Below are 18,672 nucleotides of genomic sequence, written 5' to 3' on the forward strand. Positions count from 1 at the left end.
CCAGTTGATGCTTTCGCTGTCGAGATTGTGGCGTTGTTGTTAAATTGAGAATACTTTTTTAATTCAATTTCACTCATTAGGTACAGAAGAAAGGAGCAAACAAAGTGTCCTTTCGATTTTATCATCGCTGTTGGCAACCAACTCGCCAGACAAGGTCCATCTTAGCCACACTAATTAGCAGCTCTTAATTTGGTTTAGGGCAACGGTGGCTACCTTCGCCCAAGGTCAAATTTCCTCCATGATCTCGAAAATAAGTTACAATTTCTTACTAGGGTAACGGGATGTAAAGTAGACAGGCTGGACAAGAGTTTTTCCTTCTGCTCAGTAAAGTAGTTTTCTGAATAGACTTACATATTTTCGCACATTAGATGAACGGATACAATCACATTATTTTAGTATTTATGTTAAATTTACAATTTTCATTGGTATACCGACACTATTAACCAAAACTTTTTGGGACAATATTAGGAGCATTCGTTGCCAATTTTGGACATACGATTTTCATATTTGCCTAACTTTACAATCGATTTATAGAGAATAATGCACAATACCATTAATGGACTGTAAAAGCATCCACCACCAGAGCTGAGATTAGGAAAGTTTGCCGAACATAAAGTCCATTACGCTCAAGACTTTGGATGGCTTAAATAAAAGATTGTGCACAATTATTGTTGTTTTTGACTACTTGGCGTAATAACCAAAACTAAGCACGCTGACTGGTGGCATAATTTTGGTCAGAGCTTCAGTATATGATGATTTACAACGATAAATGTGTTCAAACTCAGCATGTTAGGCTAAGGTTTGAGCCATATACCCTATACTAAGTCCTCTGTATCAGAACATGTTTCCTAATCCAACACCTTTTTCAGTACGGTGAAGTTATGGAAAAAGAATATTGCTTTCATTAGTGTGCCACCCAAGGACGATTATTTGACCCCAGGCTGAAAAACTCTCCATGATCCTTGTCCACTTGTTCAAATCTAATGAGCTGTTTTCTGAAGTAGCGTGATAGAGGACATTCAAATTAAACTCGCACACTCATTTTGCGTCTATCCGGTATGTTAACTCCATTTCTATTTTCCTGTTTGATTACAGCTGCTGTTGTGATAACATTCTTCGTATGCTGGGCGCCGTTTCACGCTCAGAGGTTGTTGTTTCTATACGCACGTGACTGGCAGCATTTCAACACGGTCAACACATGGCTGTTCTCCGTGGCCGGATGGCTGTATTACGTTTCGTGGTAAGTAGATTTGATACAATGATTTTTTTGAGCTGCGAACCGATTCATCGTTTTGTGTCAAGATCATGGTCAGATTTGACATTTCGATGGTTTTTATGTTCACGAAAGATTTACACTTTGGAATTAAGATTAGTTTGAATGTCCTTAGCTTGTAGATGAAGTCTTAATAAGCCTTAGCAAGTTATCGCATTCAAAGGTTTTGTTCTTGCACCAAAAGATGCCCCATCAAATAACCACAGCTGGCTAATGGACAATGGACTTATTTTTATTGCGTGCTTTAACTTATTTGCTTGAAAAAGTCATTCCTAAAATCGTGAAAAAACAATCGAGGCGTTATTTATTGTTTGCACATGCAAGGTTTTCAAATCCTCAGCACTGTTTTAATAATAGAGAACATGCAATGATAATAAATATAAGAACGAAACCTTGAGACAGCAATAATGATGCTTCTAAAAGTATGATTATTCCCCTCGATTTTATAAAGGTTAAAAACCAAAACCTCAAACATCCTCCGAGATACATAAATTTTAAAATTAAAAGTTCTATATAAAAGTTTCTAGGGGTCTCCAGTAGCCTTGCGAGCAAAGCCGTAGGATTGCCAATCCGGAGATGCCGAGTTCGATTCTCGGTCAGGTCTAGTAGAAACGCAGTCCAAGTTCTAGATGGAATGTCAAGCCATTGAAGAAAAAAGAAGACGTAAAAGTTTCACTGTTCTCCCTAGATGGAGAAAAAATTACAATATTCTCCAATGAGTGAAGGAGTCGGAAAAAGGACAACTGTGGTGGTCTGATGTTTACTGCGTAATATTTCGTTACATTGCAGTTCAATTGAATCCGTTTTTACTTTCGCAAAATTTGAACAATGGAAGATATTTTGATAATGGTACACATAACATTATATTTCCAGCATTAGATTCCGCCAACTCAATCACAGTAGTGCAGTTATATTGCATTCGTTCATGTTTTCATTTTCATCCAATTTAAACATAGGAAGATATTTCAACTGAGAAGCATCGGGCAAAACGGGTAACTGACGGAAGATGCACATTACTAGATCTTCTTTATTGGATTCAGTAGGCATTATTACAATATACAGCAGAATTAAATTCAATATATTTTTATTTCGAAAACCGAATGTTTTATCTATTTATTTTTCCATTATGTGGGGAGAATCACGCTTACAAACAAATCTCTAAGAAGTTTGTGTAGACATTATTTGATTATGAATTCACTGTGTTTTCCCTCTGTTCCTAATATCATATAATGTATCTATTTTTAGCCATTATATGGGGGGAATCGGGCAAAACAGACAACACTGAACGTCGGGAAATGAGGATATATCCTCCATTCGGTACTACAGATATTATAATATTAGTACATACTGTGCAAATCTGCTCGATATGGTTAAAATAATTGTGATTACTTTCTGATTTTCTAATATTTGCTATGAAAAAAGGGAAGAAAAGAGTGAAATGGACCACTTTTTGAAGAATCGTCAACACAAAACCATCACTATTATACAGCTTTTAATTAAGTATTGTTTGGGATTCCTTTTCCCACTGTGCAATGGTTGTTTTAAAATCTTCCGAAATTGCATATGCCAAAATTTTATTCAGTTTCTGTAAAATTGTTATGCAGAACTGTATTAAAATCTGTCATCCACTGGTAGACAAGCCCTGGAACAGAACTCGCAGTTGCCTGGGGTGAGATCGTCAGGTTCTTGGACATAGTCCCTTCTGCCCTCTTTCGCAGTCAAGTCTGTGCTGAAAAAAACTTACATTGTCTGTCCTCTGCTCTCGGTTGAAAACTAAAAAAAATGGTAGCCTTTCAAAGTGGCCTGGGGTCATATTGACCCCAGAGCACAGACAAAAAGTTAATATAGCAAGGAACACTTAAAGTTTGCTCCTCATTTGTTTACAGTGAGAAGTGCTAAATGAGTAATGAGAATTGAAACGTCTCTCATCTTACTCCCAATTTCTTACTTTTCAAATAACCTATTCGGCCAAATGTCTTATTTGGCCAAACGATCCTTTCGGCCAAATGGCCCTTTCGGCCAAATGACCCATTCGGCCAAACGACTTTTTTGGCCAAATGACCATTTCGGCCAAATGAGCTTTTCGGCCAAATGAATCTTTCTGTTTAATTACCCTTTCGGCCAAACGACCCTTTCGACACTTTCAACTTGTTCCCCAGGATGAAGCGAAGTGAGGCAATATGTTGCAGAATATTGCAACAACTATGTGAAAAACAATATCGAAGACCAAAAACACATGTTTTGAGAAGAATGATACTGTAATGTACTTTTTTCAAAGATTTCAATAGAAAGGAATTATGTTTGAAGAAAGTGCTAGAACAAAAAATATTTGGTATAGCTAAAATTATAGTGGAAACGAATAAAAAAATTTGTACACATACACACATACACACACACATACATACATACACACATACAGACATCACCTCAATTCGTCGAGCTGAGTCGATCGGTATATAAAAATCGGCCCTCCGGGCCTCCTATCAAAATTTTGTTTTTGAAGCAATATTATAGCCTTTACGTACACTTAGTGTACGAGAAAGGCAAAAATGTTTTGATTGTAAATCAATAGTTATTTGATAGTTTTCAATAGTTTAACTATTTGTACTCAAAATTGATTATATTTGCAGTATAATAAAACCTTAAAATGGGCAGAAAGGGTCATTTGGCCGAAAGGGTCATTTGGCCAAAAGGGTCATTTGGCCGAAAGGATTGTTTGGCCGAAAGGGTCGTTTGGCCAAAAGGGTAATTTGGTCGAAAGGGTCGTTTGGCCGATAGTCATTAGGCCGAAAGGGTTATTGATGGTTATTTATTATATTATTAATGAGCCTTTCGGCCAAATTAACCTTTCGGCTTAATGACCCTTTCGGCCAAATGTCCCTTGCGGCAAAACTACCCTTTCGGTCTAATGACCCGTTCGGCCAAATGACCATTTCAGCCAAACGACCGTTTCGGCCAAACGACCCTTTCGGCCAAATTACCCTTTTGGCCAAATGACTTTCGGCCTACTGGCAGGGTTGCCATTATGCCAGATATATCTGGCACTGCCAGACTTTTTGGTCTCAAAAAGAGAAAAAGAGAAACCATCCACAATGCCAGTCTTTTCAAATTTCAGACATTTTTTTTGTGAAATAATTTCAATATTTTATAATTAAAGTGAAGGAGTGAAGATTTCGCGGATGTTGTTCCGGACTGCAGTTTAGCCATGCCTACTCCCAGAGATCAGTTTTGAAGAAACAAAAATTAAAGGGCCAATTTCTGACATAATTTCTTACGTTTGGAGTACTGGAAATGATTACATCGTTCTGTAATAATAATCCCAGTAAAATGTAATCATTGTCTATTTCCATAGCTTATCACATTTCTTGGTTATTCAACAACCCAGTGTCCTTCTGGAGGATCCGAAACATCATTAAACTCATTTTGATGGACCTGAGTGGCCACCGGAGGTTCTTCGGGATATTCAAAGCATCCGTAAAAGTAGACAGTTTGTAAAACTCATCCGTCTCTGAATAACAAATGATTGATGTGGCCCATTCTCATGAATCTGAGTGGAGATGATGATGAAGATCCAGAACCTTCGTAAAAGTGGTAAATTCTTGATACTCATCTTAGAGAAGCGCAATTTTGTTGAAATCTTTTCATCACAAACAACAAATTATTGTGATAAGCCCTTCTCATAGATTTGTAACGCTTCGGAAGATCAAAATCCTCTGTTATGGACGATTCATAAAAATTATGATGGCACTACTTTTTTTGTTACAAAAAGTCAAGTCAAGTCATGACTCAAGTTATTCCAATAATTATTTATATTTTATTTATAATTTTTAAAACTTTCAGAGCTTAGATTTCATTCAATTCAATCTGAATTTTCTGAAATACTTAAAATGTTATAATTCCAATAATATCGTTTTACGGATATAGAATTGTTAGGTGGAATCAGACCTTCTTTTAGAAGAATAAATTTTGATAAACATAGAGCAAAAGCAAACATATGGTCAAACAGAGAGTTTTTTGATTTGTGTAAAAATATTAAATTCATATTTTTAGTTAGAATCACTCAATTTAAAAAAAAAATGATAAAGACAAATTTCTTCGCCACATTTTGCCAGATTTTTAAGATGCAGCATGCCAGACTTTTCTTAAAAAGTAGTGGCAACCCTGCCTACTGGTCTGTTGACCAAATGGTATATTCGGCCGAATGGGTCAATTAGCCGACAGGTTCATTTAGCCGAAAGGGTTATTAGACCAAAAGGGTCATTTGGCCGAAAGACACCGTGGGTGAAAGAGGGTTAACGCTACCATCATCAAAATCTTCCACCAGGTGGCTTGCTTACTTTTAGTTATTACGTTAAGTAGTTAGGAACGGAAACCTGTTTTAAGAGCTCTAAAAATTAAAACTGCTGTAAAACCACATTTTTCACCGAGTACTTCGCATCAAGTTGTATTCCATTCCAAATAGATCCCAATCTATCCAAAGATTGGAGTTAATTTTCAGTACGGTTCCACAATTATTCAAGCATCCGTTGAGGTCAGTTGTCCCTGGAAAAAGTGGCATTTTACATATTTAAGTCATAACAGGTCGTTTGACACCTTAAACTCCATGATTTCACAAAACAATGATGGGAACGATATTTCCAGAGTACCTGGGCCTAGACCTGTGCGCCGCCGTGCCACGCCGCCGCGCCGAAACTTATTGACGTACGCCGACGCCGGTCAAGGTGTCGGCGGCGCACCATACGCCGGTTGGCTCCACGCCGCCGAATTTCGTACTTCACGTCGATGATTGGCCAACACGAAAATCACAGTACGCAGTGCGTTTGCATCCGCCTCATTATACCTTTAGCAGATTTGTTTGCTTTTATTTCTGTCACTTTAACCCGCATTGGCGTGTTTGGCGTAATTGTTATATCATGCAATATCTTCTTGGCTTCTTCTTCTGATTGGCATTATATCCCCACACTAGGACAGAGCCGCCCCACAGCTTAGTGTTCATTAACCACTTCCACAGTTATGCGAGGATTCTAAACCAAGTTATCATTTTTGCATTCGTATATCATGAGGCTAACAGGATGATACTTTTATGCCCAGGGAAGTCGAGACAATTTCCAATCTGAAAATTGCCTAGACCGGCACCGGGAATTGAACCCAGCCACCCTCAGCATGGTATTGCTTTGTAGCCGCGCGTCTTACCGCAAGGCTAAGGAGGGCCCCTTCTTGGCTACAGATGCAATAATGGTAACATGGCTTCTGAAGCTGGAGCACGATGCTGTACGTCACCCACCAAACTGAACATTTTCTTCACTCACCTTGTACTTAAACAGCCAGAATTGTTCTTAAAATAGCGGTTTCGATTTATTTTGATAAACAATTCCCAAAGAAATTTCTTGGTTTTTCTGAAATAATGTCCGAAGAAAGTCCTGAAGAAAATTCATAAAGTCTTGAGGATCTTCTGAATTTATCTCCATCTGGAAGATTTTCTGAAGGAATCCCTGGAGAAAATTTCGAAGGAATTCTTGGAGGGATGTCCTAAGAAATTCTTTAAGAAATTTAAGCATATTGGTAAATCCTTTTGGAGTTCTTTTGGATATCTCTCTTGGAATTCGTACGGAGATATCTGAAAATTCGTCCTAGAGTTTTGGAAGGAAATGGCGGAGGAAATTCCTAAAGAACTACTAGATGAATTTCCGAGGGAATGGAATGTCTTACCTGGAAAAATTCCAGTGGAATTGTTAAAATAATGTTAGAAGGAATTTTGTAGAAATTTTTAAAAGTTGGTATGTTTGTATGTATGTAGTTATCCACCTTCCTGACTTGAGTCTTGCTCGGCATGCGGTCTTGCTCCATCCAATATTACAGTCGAATTTAATTAAGTACCATTATGCTTTCAATGCACTGCTGTGTGAAGGGCAAAAAACGGAGGTAGTAGGCCCGTAAGCAGAAACATTTGCGCGAAGCCCGCGGGAGAGAGAGAATCTCCTTTCAACAGTGTAATCCAATAGACTAATAAATAGATTCGCAATCTTTTTTTTAGCTTTTCAAGAGATTGCTTTTTTGAGGAAGGGCGCGTCAAATCCATTACAACTGTGGGGAAGTATACCCATCTACATGGGTAGAAATTTTTAAAGGTATTCCAAAAAAAATGTCTGAAGGAATTCGTGATGGAATTGTCAGAATTAATATTAGAAGAGTTTTTGAAGAATCTCCAGAAAAATTGGTTTCATTTGTGAAGGTTTTTTAAAGGAATTCCTGGAGAAATTCCCGATCGAATTCCTGACGGAATTTTTCAAGTTATACTAGAATGAGTTTCTTGATGACTTACCGAATTAATTCCTGAATGTATTTCCTAAAGAATTATTTAAAGTATGTATTTACAAAAAAAAAAATCTGTAGAAACTGTCGGTTTCTATTCTATTGACTTACCGAATGAATTCCTGAATGTATTTCCTAAAGAATTATTTAAAGTATTTGCAAAAAAAATCTGTAGAAACTGTCGGTTACTATTCTCTACAGAAACTTTCGGATGAACTCCTGCAATAAGTTCAAAAGGAATTCCTGAGAATATTTGAATATCCGCAATCACGATATTTTGAGAGTTTTTCGTGGCATGTAGTTTTGCTTCTAGAGTCAAAACTGGGTTTGTTTTACTACTACCGGATTTTTTAAGAAACTCCTGGAGAAAATATTTTTTTTATTACTTTATTAACGTGATTTTTTCATCACGGTGGAGAAAATAAAAATTTCTATGTAAATTCCATTAGCTGTTTGGAAAATCCATATAAAATTCCTTCGTAATGCCTTCGAATATTCCTTCAGAAACTCATTTAAAAATCCTGTTCGAAAATCTTTTCAGGTTCTTTTTCGGTTATTCCTTCAGCAATTGAGTCGGCAATTTATCCAGGAATTTCTTCGAAAATCTGTTTAGAAAAGCCACCAGGAAATAATTTGGACATTCATCCAGGGATTTCTTCAGAAATTCCTCCGGAAAGGCATTTGTAATATTTTCAGAAATTCTTCTGGAAGTTCCTCTAGGGAGTCTTTAGAAAATTCCTTCAGTAAACCATACAAAATTACTGCAGGAATAGTTCCGGAAAGAATTCGAATTTGGAGAAATTTCTAATTGAATTTTCGAAGAAATTTCTAAAGCAATTAGAGTATCAATCATATTTTCAATTAAAAAACACTTGAACAATGGTTAAAAAAATGAAGGAATTTACAAACAAAATTTCCGAAGATTTTCCAATAGAATTTCTGAAGAGATTCCCGAAAGAATTCTTAAAGTAATTAAAAAGAAAATTTTTAAAGGTCTACAGGAATTTCTGGAAGAGTTGCTAAAGGAATATCCGAAGGAATGTCTGAAGGGATTACCATAAGAAATTCGGAAAAAAAAGTCCTGAAGAAAGTTCTAAATAAATTCCGGAGGGAAATTTCGAAAGAATACCAAAATTAATACCAGAATTTTTTTGAGGAATTTCTGGAAGATTTACTATTAGAAATTCTTGGAGAAATTTCTAAAAAGAAATATTAAATCAAATTCCGAAGGATTTTCGAATGTATTCCTTAAACAGTGTCCGTAGATATTCTTACAGAACTTCTTGAATGTTTTTCTATGGGTATTTTCTAAGGAATTCTTAAGGGAATTTTCGAAGGAATCCTTAAAAATAGTTTTGAATGAATTACTTAAGAAATTCTCAAAAGACTCCGTAAAGGAATTTCCGAAGCAATCCCTAAAGTAGAATTATATTCATGAAGGAACGTTTGAAGAAATTTCGGAAAGAATTTTCAAGGGAATTCTTGGTGGAAGTTCTGAAGGAATTCATTAGGGAAATTCTAAATTAATTCATAGAATTCCTTTCTCGAATTTTCTGAGGAATATCTTGAGGAATTTCCACACGAATTTCTGGGTTTATATCCGAAGAACTTCTAATGAACTCATGTGCTGTGATATGGAAATGGCCTAGTGGATGATGTAATGTACGCTTTTGCTGTGGAGATACAAGCTATAGCTATTAGCAATGTACAAAAAACCCTAAAATTCATAAAAAGGATCATATGCCTTGCCGCGTGATTTTATTTTTCTCAGCTCAAAATTCTTCACGCCGATTCACGCCGCCGCCGAACATTGCTTACGGCGTGACGCCGCCGACGCCACCGCCGCCGGTGTAAAAATGGCCTTACGCCACCGCCGTTCACAAATACTTCGGCGCACAGGTCTATCTGGGCCATTCGGATTCAATTTGGCCACATCGGCCACAATTCGAGAAACCTCGTGATTTCACAAACTGATTTCACCAAACTTCGTGATTTCACAAAACAATGATATTTCTACGGTCGCACGAATCGAACACGAACGGGGTTGAACTCGAATGGCTCAAGATCGCTAACAATATCATTCCCATCATTGTTTTGTGAAATCTTGAAGTTTTAGGTGTCATCCAACCTGTTTTGACTTAAATTTGTAAATAGCCTCTTTTTCCGGGGATAACTGACCCTAACTTACTTACTTACTTATGGATCCTGTACACCTCCGGTGGTGCAAAGGGCCAACTTGAAAGATCTCCATCCTGAGCGTTGCCCGGCTATCGCTTTAACCTGTTGCCAGGTTAGATTTCGGTCGACTTCTTTTATTTCTTTATTGAGGCTTCGTCGCCATGAGCCTCTGGGTCTGCCTCTGCTGCGATGTCCCGCTGAGTTCCAGTCTAATGCTTGTTTGCAGATTTCGTTTCCGCCCCTACGTAGAGTGTGGCCGACCCAGCCCCACTTCCGATCCCGACCTTCTGTTGCTATCGGCCTCTGGTGACAACGACGATGGAGCTCGTTGTTTGAGATCCAGTTGTGAGGCCACCAGGCCCGAATTATATACCGCAGGCATCTGTTAATGAACACCTGCAGCCGATGAGTGTTCTCCACTGATACACACCATGTTTCGCTAGCGTATAACAGCACAGATTTCACGTTAGAGTTGAAAATTCGTATTTTGGTGCGTTCACTTATCTGCCTGTTTTTCCAGATATTTCTTAAACTCGCAAAGGCAGCCCTTGCTTTCTTGATCCGTGCGCCTATGTCGATCTTGGTACCGCCATCTGACGCCATTTGGCTACCAAGATATTGGAAGCTTTCAACATTCTCCACTGGTTGCCCGGCTACTGTGAAACTGGAAGGAGTCCCCGTGTTTACATCCAACGATTTGGTTTTGTTGACGTTGATGACTAAACCTGCCGAGGAGGAGCGCTCGGCAAGGTCGTTGAGCTTACTCTGCATATCAGAGCGCCGTTGCGCGAGGAGTGCAACGTCATCAGCCAATTCGAAGTCGTTTAGGTGCTCCATGGTTATAGGCTGCCATAACAGCCCGCGGAATCTCATCGATTACGATGAGGAACAGTAACGGTGATAGAATACATCCTTGCCTCACACCAGCTACGACCCGGATAGGGTCGGACAGGACCCCATTGTGCAGCACTCTACACGAAAAGACCTCGTACTGTGCTTCGATGAGGCCGATGATTCTCTCAGGAACCCCCTTGCGTCTCAGGGCGCCCCACATATTCTCGTGATTGAGACGGTCGAAAGCTTTTTCGTAGTCAATGAATACCAAGTAAAGGGACTCTTGGAATTCGTTGACCTGCTCCAGAATGATGCGGAGCGTGACAATATGGTCCACACAGGATCTTCCGGCACGGAATCCGGCCTGCTGCCGCCGGAGAGTCGCATAGATCTTCTCCTGAATCCGGGCTAGGATAATTTTGCATAGAACTTTGAGAACGGTACACAGCAACATAATGCCTCGCCAGTTATCGCATACAGTCAGGTCACCCTTTTTGGGCACCTTCACTTAGATACCTTGCATCCAATCGACCGGGAAAGTTGCGGTTTCCCAGATATACGAGACGAAATAAACGATGCAGTAGTTGTGCGGATGTCATGGGGTCAGCTTTGAGCATCTTGGCTGATATGCGATCGACCTCTGGGGCTTTATTCAATTTCATGCTTTGGATGGCAGAATCTCTAGCAGTGATGGAGCTTCGGCATTGACGCGTGTTATTTTTCGGATCCTAGGCAGATCATGCCGAGGTGGTGATGACCTGGCTGGCACAAAAGTTGTTCGAAGTGCTCGAACCAGCGTTTCAGCTGGTCAGTTGGGTCGGTCAACAACTGATCATTCGCGTCTTTCACAGGCATCGTTGCATTCATCTTCGCCCCGCTTAAGCGTCCTGAGATATCGTAGAGGAGGCGAATGTCCCCGGTTGCGGCAGCTCTTTCTCCTTCGTCGGCCAGAGAGTCAGCCCACGCTCGCTTGTTCCGTCGACATGAGCGTTTTACTTCCTGTGGAATCCGCCGATGCCAGCAGGATCCGAAATCTTCTGGAGCCGTCGCTGTGTACGTCCGTCACGTGCCACCGTCAGTTTTTGAAAGAGCAAGAGTCATGACTTGCTATGCGCTGATCGACAACCGTCGATGAATCGTGCATAATGCAATCATTGAACGGATGAATGAATCCATGTTAATTCATCTGCTTACATACTAAAGGGTATACCTTCAAATACACGCCGAATGTAATTTACTTGTACCCCACATTCCCCTTCTTCTCCAGAGAAAAAAAAATCAGAACAAAAAGATTTCGTATTGAATTACGTAGTAAGATATACCAAATCAAGTTCAGTAATCGCCTCCTCAATATTCAGCCGATTTATTGTCATGTTAAACACCTCATGTTGGCTGAAGTTTTTAAAAATGTAAATTGTGTTCAAATAATTCCATAACTATCGATTTTGTGATCTTCACGCCACATTCATCATCCCTTATTTTCAAAATTATGAGACCGACACATACCTAAAAAAAATTAGGAATCTGAAAAACTTTCCTGAGTAGGTCCTAAAAACAGCTTCACTCACCAACAGCAGACAGCCTTATATCCTGATCGATACCAATTAATCATGGGCATTTTATTTCAAATACAAACGCATAGCTCAATCCCAGACATGACACATAACATTTACTTATCAAATTCATCGTCGTACAAACACTAACGATACCCGTTGTTTTCACTAGCTTGGACAAATCATGAGCCAGATATCGGCAATAACAAACGCCAAAATCGAGCAATGCAGCTACGCGTGCCACAAGTTATAGCTTGAGCAACTAATGATTACTTGAATTGTGTTAATTGTTTATTTTCTATGTTTGTAAAATTTTATTGTAATACGATGAAAATTCCACGAGGGTTACATTTGTTGGTCTGCGCTTTAATCTTATCAACCATCAGCGGTAGCATGTTCACGCACTTGTAACCTTTCATCTGTTCTATTAAATAATCCAGAATGAGCCATACTTCATGCAGGATTCAAAACTTGGTATCATGGTGAAGATTCAATCTATTACACCTCTCTCTGAATATCTCGTCTTATCGCAAAAAGTACCTTACTTGTATATACAGTTTTGGTATACGTCCATTCTTATTTGTCTTATTTGTATTTGTCTCAAGTGTTTGAGGAACGTACAGTCACACTTAATATTTCTACTGAACGTCACGTCAGATCTCTCGTTCTCAAACCACTAGGATCCCTTTTTATTTCAAAAATTCTTCACAGACGTCCTACAGTGTGGTATACAAGTTCCTATTGGATGTCGATTTTGGGTTTTTTTTTTTCCTCTCACAAACTTTCCAATTGTTACCGAATGGTAACATTTACTCAATGCACGACTAGTGTGGGAATGTAGGAAAACTATTGTAAATTTAGCAACCGTCATTTCAAACGGGAGAACGATACATGAACGGTGTATCTATGCACTGTGGGTGGCAGCTGGATTTGGCTACCAAAAGTAAGCTACCACGGCGATGCGGAAATGTTCGCCGTTAACCCACACTGGATAATCCTGGCTACAGGATATTGTGAGAAAGTTAAAAGAAGGGAAAACGGCGATATTTCGGTAGAAGACACAGACACAATCAATTTGGAAGTGATAAACCCGAAAATTTTGCAGCAAAAAAGTTTGCAAGTTTCCTAGCCTGCGGGCTGCTGCTGGCTCGGTTTCTAGCCGGTGAAAACAAGTGTAAATATCTACGCGCCCAACCTCCCTTGGGCACCGGCACGTTTTTACCCGAAACCCGACTCTTCGTCGTACGCCACCGTTGTGGGGGTTCTGTTATCAGGTCCAAGCTCCCGCAGGTGAAATTTTGTGCAAGCATCTCCGTGTCCAACCTACTACCTAGAGGGCACCGGAATCTACTCGCTCCTGCCCGACACTCTATCGAGCGACGTCGTTACCGGTTCCCGTTTTCCCGCCTTATCAATCTTCCAATTGGTGATTCCTGCCAACTGAGGTGACCCGACCGCCATCGTATCATCGTCATCATGCTACCTAGTGTGAGCTACTAGCTCCATTACCCAAACCGTGGACCGTTCCGAACCTAAGATCTTGCCATACACGACAAGAAAAACCAAGAACGTCTCCGAACTGGCAGTGTCCGTAACCATTAAGTCCATCTTCCTGTCGATTGCCAGCGCAGCCGATGCTTTCGGTCTGTTAAACGACGTCTCCACCGACCAATAGTGAACACACTCGTTCGCCTTGATAGCGCAATAAATTTATAAGGTAAAGTACCGTGTTTTAGCTAGGATCCCCACCATTCGAAAATTCCTCACGCTCACACGCCCTGGGATCCTGGAGAAAAGAGGCCTTCTGCGTCCACCCCGGAAGCTTCCGTTGGTCAGACCAGCAGCTTGGGGTCTAGGCTAGTCCCCTTCCGGGACAGCAAGAACTACCGGGGCCATAACGTTTCACAATGAACCAATCTCATTGCAAGAATACTCACAGGCTGTGTTGTGAATGTTTCTACCAAACATCCCGTTTGGTTTCTTTTTTCTCTTCACAATGAGCGTCCCGCCTCAATTCAGATATATTCACAGGCATCCCGCACTGTGTTCCTACCAAACATCCCGTTTGTCAATCTTCTCTTCACAATGAGCGTCCCGTCTCAAAGCAGTCATACTCACAGGCGTCCCGCACTGTGTCCCTACCAAACATCCCGTTTGGTTTCATTCTTCTCTTTACAATGAGCGTCCCGCCTCAATTCAGACAGGCGTCCCGCACTGTGTCACTCCAGAAAAAAAACTCACATTCCGAAAAATACGAAAATACTTTTCTTTTCGAGCACCCACCCATCAATTTTTAACTTACCAGTCTGCAGCCAATATTATTTTTCATTGGCATTTTCCTTTTTTAACGAATTGCCAATGAATCCTGACCAGGATCGCCAAATGTGGAATCCGCCGATGCCAGCAGGATCCGAAATCTTCTGGAGCCGTCGCTGTGTACGTCCGTCGCGTGCCACCGTCAGTTTTAGGAAGAGGAAGAGTCATGGCTTGCTATGCGCTGATCGACAACCGTCGATGAATCGTGCATAATGCAATCATTGAACGGATGAATGAATCAATGTTAATTCATCTGCTTACATACTAAGGGGTATACCTTCAAATACACGCCGAATGTAATTTACTCGTACCCCACACTTCCCTCTCAAGAGCAGCGTATCGTTGACGGGCTAAGACTTTGGCTCCTCTGGTTTTTGATCGCTCTATCGCGGCTTTGGCTTCTCTTCGCTCCTCTATCTTCCTCTAGGTCTCATCGGTGATCCATTGTTTTCTCTGGGTGCGCAGTTGTTCTCGCTGGTGGCGATGAAGGCATTCTTGATGGCGGTCCATTAATCTTCCACGCTACCACCTTTCGGAATATCTGCAGCACGCGTCTCCAGTTCTTCAACGAAGGCCCGTTTCATCGTGGCATTTTCCAGTCGGCGTGTGTTGAATCGTCGTCCAACTCTTTCCTCCTGCCGACGAATCCGCGCAATGCGCAGGCATATTTCGCCGATGAGTAAGTGATGATCAGACTCCATATCGGCACTACGTTTATTCCGTACGTCAAGAAAGCTCCGTCTCCATTTTCGGCTAATGCAAATGTGGCCGATTTGATTTTCTGTAAAGCCGTCACGGGAGACCCACGTGAACCCCTTGTGAACAGGTCGATGAGGGAAGAGCGATCCCCCGATCACCATGTCGTTATTACCACAAAATTCTGACAGCTCTCCGTTTTCGTTCATTTATCCGAGACCATGGCGTCCCATAATGCGCTTATGGTTCGAGTTGTCGGATCCGATCTTCGCATTGAAGTCGCCCAAACAGATCTCGATACCACCCTTCGGAATTCTATCTACGACGGCATTGGGTTGACTGTAGAAGTTCTCTTTGTCTTGCAGATCGGCAGCATTGGTTGGCGCATAACATTGGATTATAGTAAGGTTTCGGACGTGTTCTAAATCTGGCAACGATTATCCTTTCACTTATCACTTGTCCCGACGGCGTTCTGTGTTCTCCAAAGCGTGGCCAACGGACTTCACTCAGTCCCAGGATCTCAAGGTTCATGCGGCGTGCCTTTTGGCAAGTTGTGCCAATTTACCTTGCTGGGCTAGGGTAAAAACGTTCCATGTTCCTTTTCGTGTTCGTTGTTTCGCGCTAAGAGTCGTCGCCGTAAAATCAGTCCGTATTCTTTCATTATCGGATTCTCGAACAAATTGATGTCTCGGGAACAGTAGGTTGTTGGCCCAAGGTTCTCTATCCACCGGGATGGGGCTGCCATCTTAGGTATAGCATCCGGGGAATATCATTTCATACCCCGAGTAGCACACAAATTGCACAAAAGTTTCTGTGACCCTTATACAACTGAATTTAGTCACATTTGAGTTGCTGCAACCAAATAGGTCCGGATTGTGCTGCTAGGGACTCAGCCGCTGGATGCAGTGTTGAACTTAATTTTAAAATTAAAAAAACACTTTAACAAAGAATTAAAAAAAGCCGCTGGATGCCCGAATAGACACTGTTGGAGTCGCACCTCCTTGGTGAACAGACGCTCGATCAGTCGGGTCAAATTTGTTTAAAGTCCCACCCAACACCAGGACTAGGCTAATGCGCTTTGAGCGGCAAACGGTCGCTTTGATAGGGCCTGCTTGGGGACACATGCTTTTTATAGAAGTTCAACAGAGCCCACTGTCGAGCCCTACCACATCCTAGGCAGACCCCAGAAAGGGTCATCTGACCGAAGTGAGACGTCTCACTTCTCACTCCTCATTTATCACTTCTCGCTGTAAAAAGTGAGAAGGGCAAAGTGAGTAGTGAGACGTCTCACTAGTCACTTCGCGCTCCTCTTTTTTAACAGTGAGAAGTGAGAAATGAGGAGTGAGAAGTGAGACGTCTCATTTCTCACTCTTTGTTTCTCACTTCTCGCACGTTTATCACTTCACTTCGCACTCCTCATTTTTTACAGTGAGAAGTGAGAAATAAGGAATGAGAATTGAGACGTCTCTCTCCTTACTCCTAATTTCTCACTTTTTAAATGACCTATACGGCCAAATGACATATTCGGCCAAATGTCTTATTCGGCCAAATGTCCTATTCGGTCAAATGACCTTTTCGGCCTAATGACCCTTTCGGCCAAATGACCATTTCGGTCAAACGACTGTTTCGGCCAAATTACCCTTTCGGCCAAATGAGCCTTCGGCCAAATGTACCTTTCGGTTCAATGACCTTTTTGGCCAAATGACTCTTTCGGCCAAATGATCTTTTCGGCCAAACGACCCTTTCGGCCAAATAAACTTTTCGGTCAAATGACCCTTTTGGCCATACGACCCTTTCGGCCAAACGACCCTTTCAGCCAAATGACTTTCGGCCTACTGATCTGTTCGGCCAAATGCGTCAATCAGCCGAAAGGGTAATTTAGCCGAAACGGTCATTTGGCCGAAAGGGTCATTTGGCCGAAAGACACCGTGGGCGAAAGAGGGTTAACGTTACCATCATCAAAATTATTCTACCAGGTGGCTTGCTTACTTTTGGTTATTGCGTTAAGTAGTTATCCTTTTCGTTCCTGTTTTTAAGAGCTTTCAAAAATTAAAACAGCTATAAAACCACATTTTTTACTGATTCCTTCGCAACAAGTTGTATTCCATTCCAAATGGATCCCAATTTTGGATAGATTGGAGTTAATTTTCAGTACGGTTCCACAATTATTCAAGCATCCGTTGAGGTCAGTTGTCCCTGGAAAAAGTGGCATTTTACATATTTAAGTCATAACAGGTCGTGTGACACCTCAAACTCCATGATTTCACAAAACAATGATGGGAACGATATTTCCAGAGTACCTGGGCCATTCGGGTTCAATCTGGCCACATCAGCCACAATTCGGGGAAGTTTGAGGTGTCACCCGACCTGTTTTGACTTAAATTTGTAAATAGCCTTTTTTTCCGGAGACAACTGACCCCAACGGATTCTTGAATATTTCTGGAACCGTACTCACATCTATCTTGAAATAATCTTTGTTCGTATCCGCATAACTCGAAAACGGGTGAATGGATTTTCTTCATTCCGTTATCGTTTTCGACGGGTTTATACTTTATGCGAAAATCACAAATCACAAAGTGATACTTTACATGTTTTGATGCAATTCTCAACCTGTTTTCCTCTATTTCGTGTAATGACAGGTCAACAAATTATTGTAGATCCAGTTGAAAACCGAACTAAGCTCTCGCGATAATCGCATTATAAATGGCAGAGCTCATCATTACCTTAATCACCACAATCTACAGTGTCACTGCTTAGATTTGATTTTTATCCAAAGGATTGATGTTACCCATGCGTTCAATAGCGAACGAATGTTTTCATGCTGACTTGCTGCATCAGAATCTTCAACTACGAAGAGCAGATAGTTCACTACAGCCAACCCAACAGCTCCTGGTAAGCATAATAATGGAGCCATACATAACAGGAGCATGCAAGCCCACTCGGAACTCTAACAGGTGTTCTCAGCTGTGCCATGTGTAACATGTAATGTTTGCGTTCTGCCATGAAACGGGAAAATGCTGCTCGCTTTTAGCAAATGGAGCGTGCTGATGCGCACCTACAAGTTCCGACGGAATCATGCAAATTTTGCCGTGTAATCATTTTATAATGCTTGGTAACGTCTGCTCGAACACACAACTTGAACCGGTGTACCAACATCGCGCAGTAAATGTACTATCGTTGCTTTTTTGGGAAATGTGAAACGACCGCATTGAAAATGATCTCGACATAGTGGTTTCTGGAATAGTCCACGGAGCATAACTATCGTTTGCTGTTTAAACGGTGCTTTTGGAATATCAACGCAGCAATGATTCAAACCAAATTCGTGATAATTTATAAACTGAAATAAGATATCACGAAAAAATAATATTCTATGCATTATTATGTTTGCATTTGTATTGCGAGTGATGTGCGTCTTTAAAGGAAAACACGTCGAAATCACCAAAATGGAAGGAAAGAAAAGTCAATTTTGTTTTTCTTGCTCTACTATCTTACAACAGGTTTATACGTATA

At 40.9% G+C, this 18,672-nt stretch overlaps 1 protein-coding gene across 5 annotated transcripts in view; it reads left to right on the plus strand.

The window, feature by feature from the left end:
* Positions 1-18,672, plus strand: part of LOC134224766 (pyrokinin-1 receptor) — a 680,810-nt gene that overhangs the window by 530,331 nt on the left and 131,807 nt on the right. For all 5 annotated transcript variants that reach the window (XM_062704331.1, XM_062704330.1, XM_062704329.1 and 2 more), the window contains one exon: positions 1,096-1,240. In XM_062704331.1, the coding sequence (XP_062560315.1) occupies positions 1,096-1,240 (145 nt within the window). The remainder of the gene's footprint in view (positions 1-1,095; positions 1,241-18,672) is intronic.

The sequence above is a fragment of the Armigeres subalbatus genome, chromosome 3 (assembly GCF_024139115.2).
Source record: "Armigeres subalbatus isolate Guangzhou_Male chromosome 3, GZ_Asu_2, whole genome shotgun sequence".
NCBI lineage: Eukaryota > Metazoa > Arthropoda > Insecta > Diptera > Culicidae > Armigeres > Armigeres subalbatus.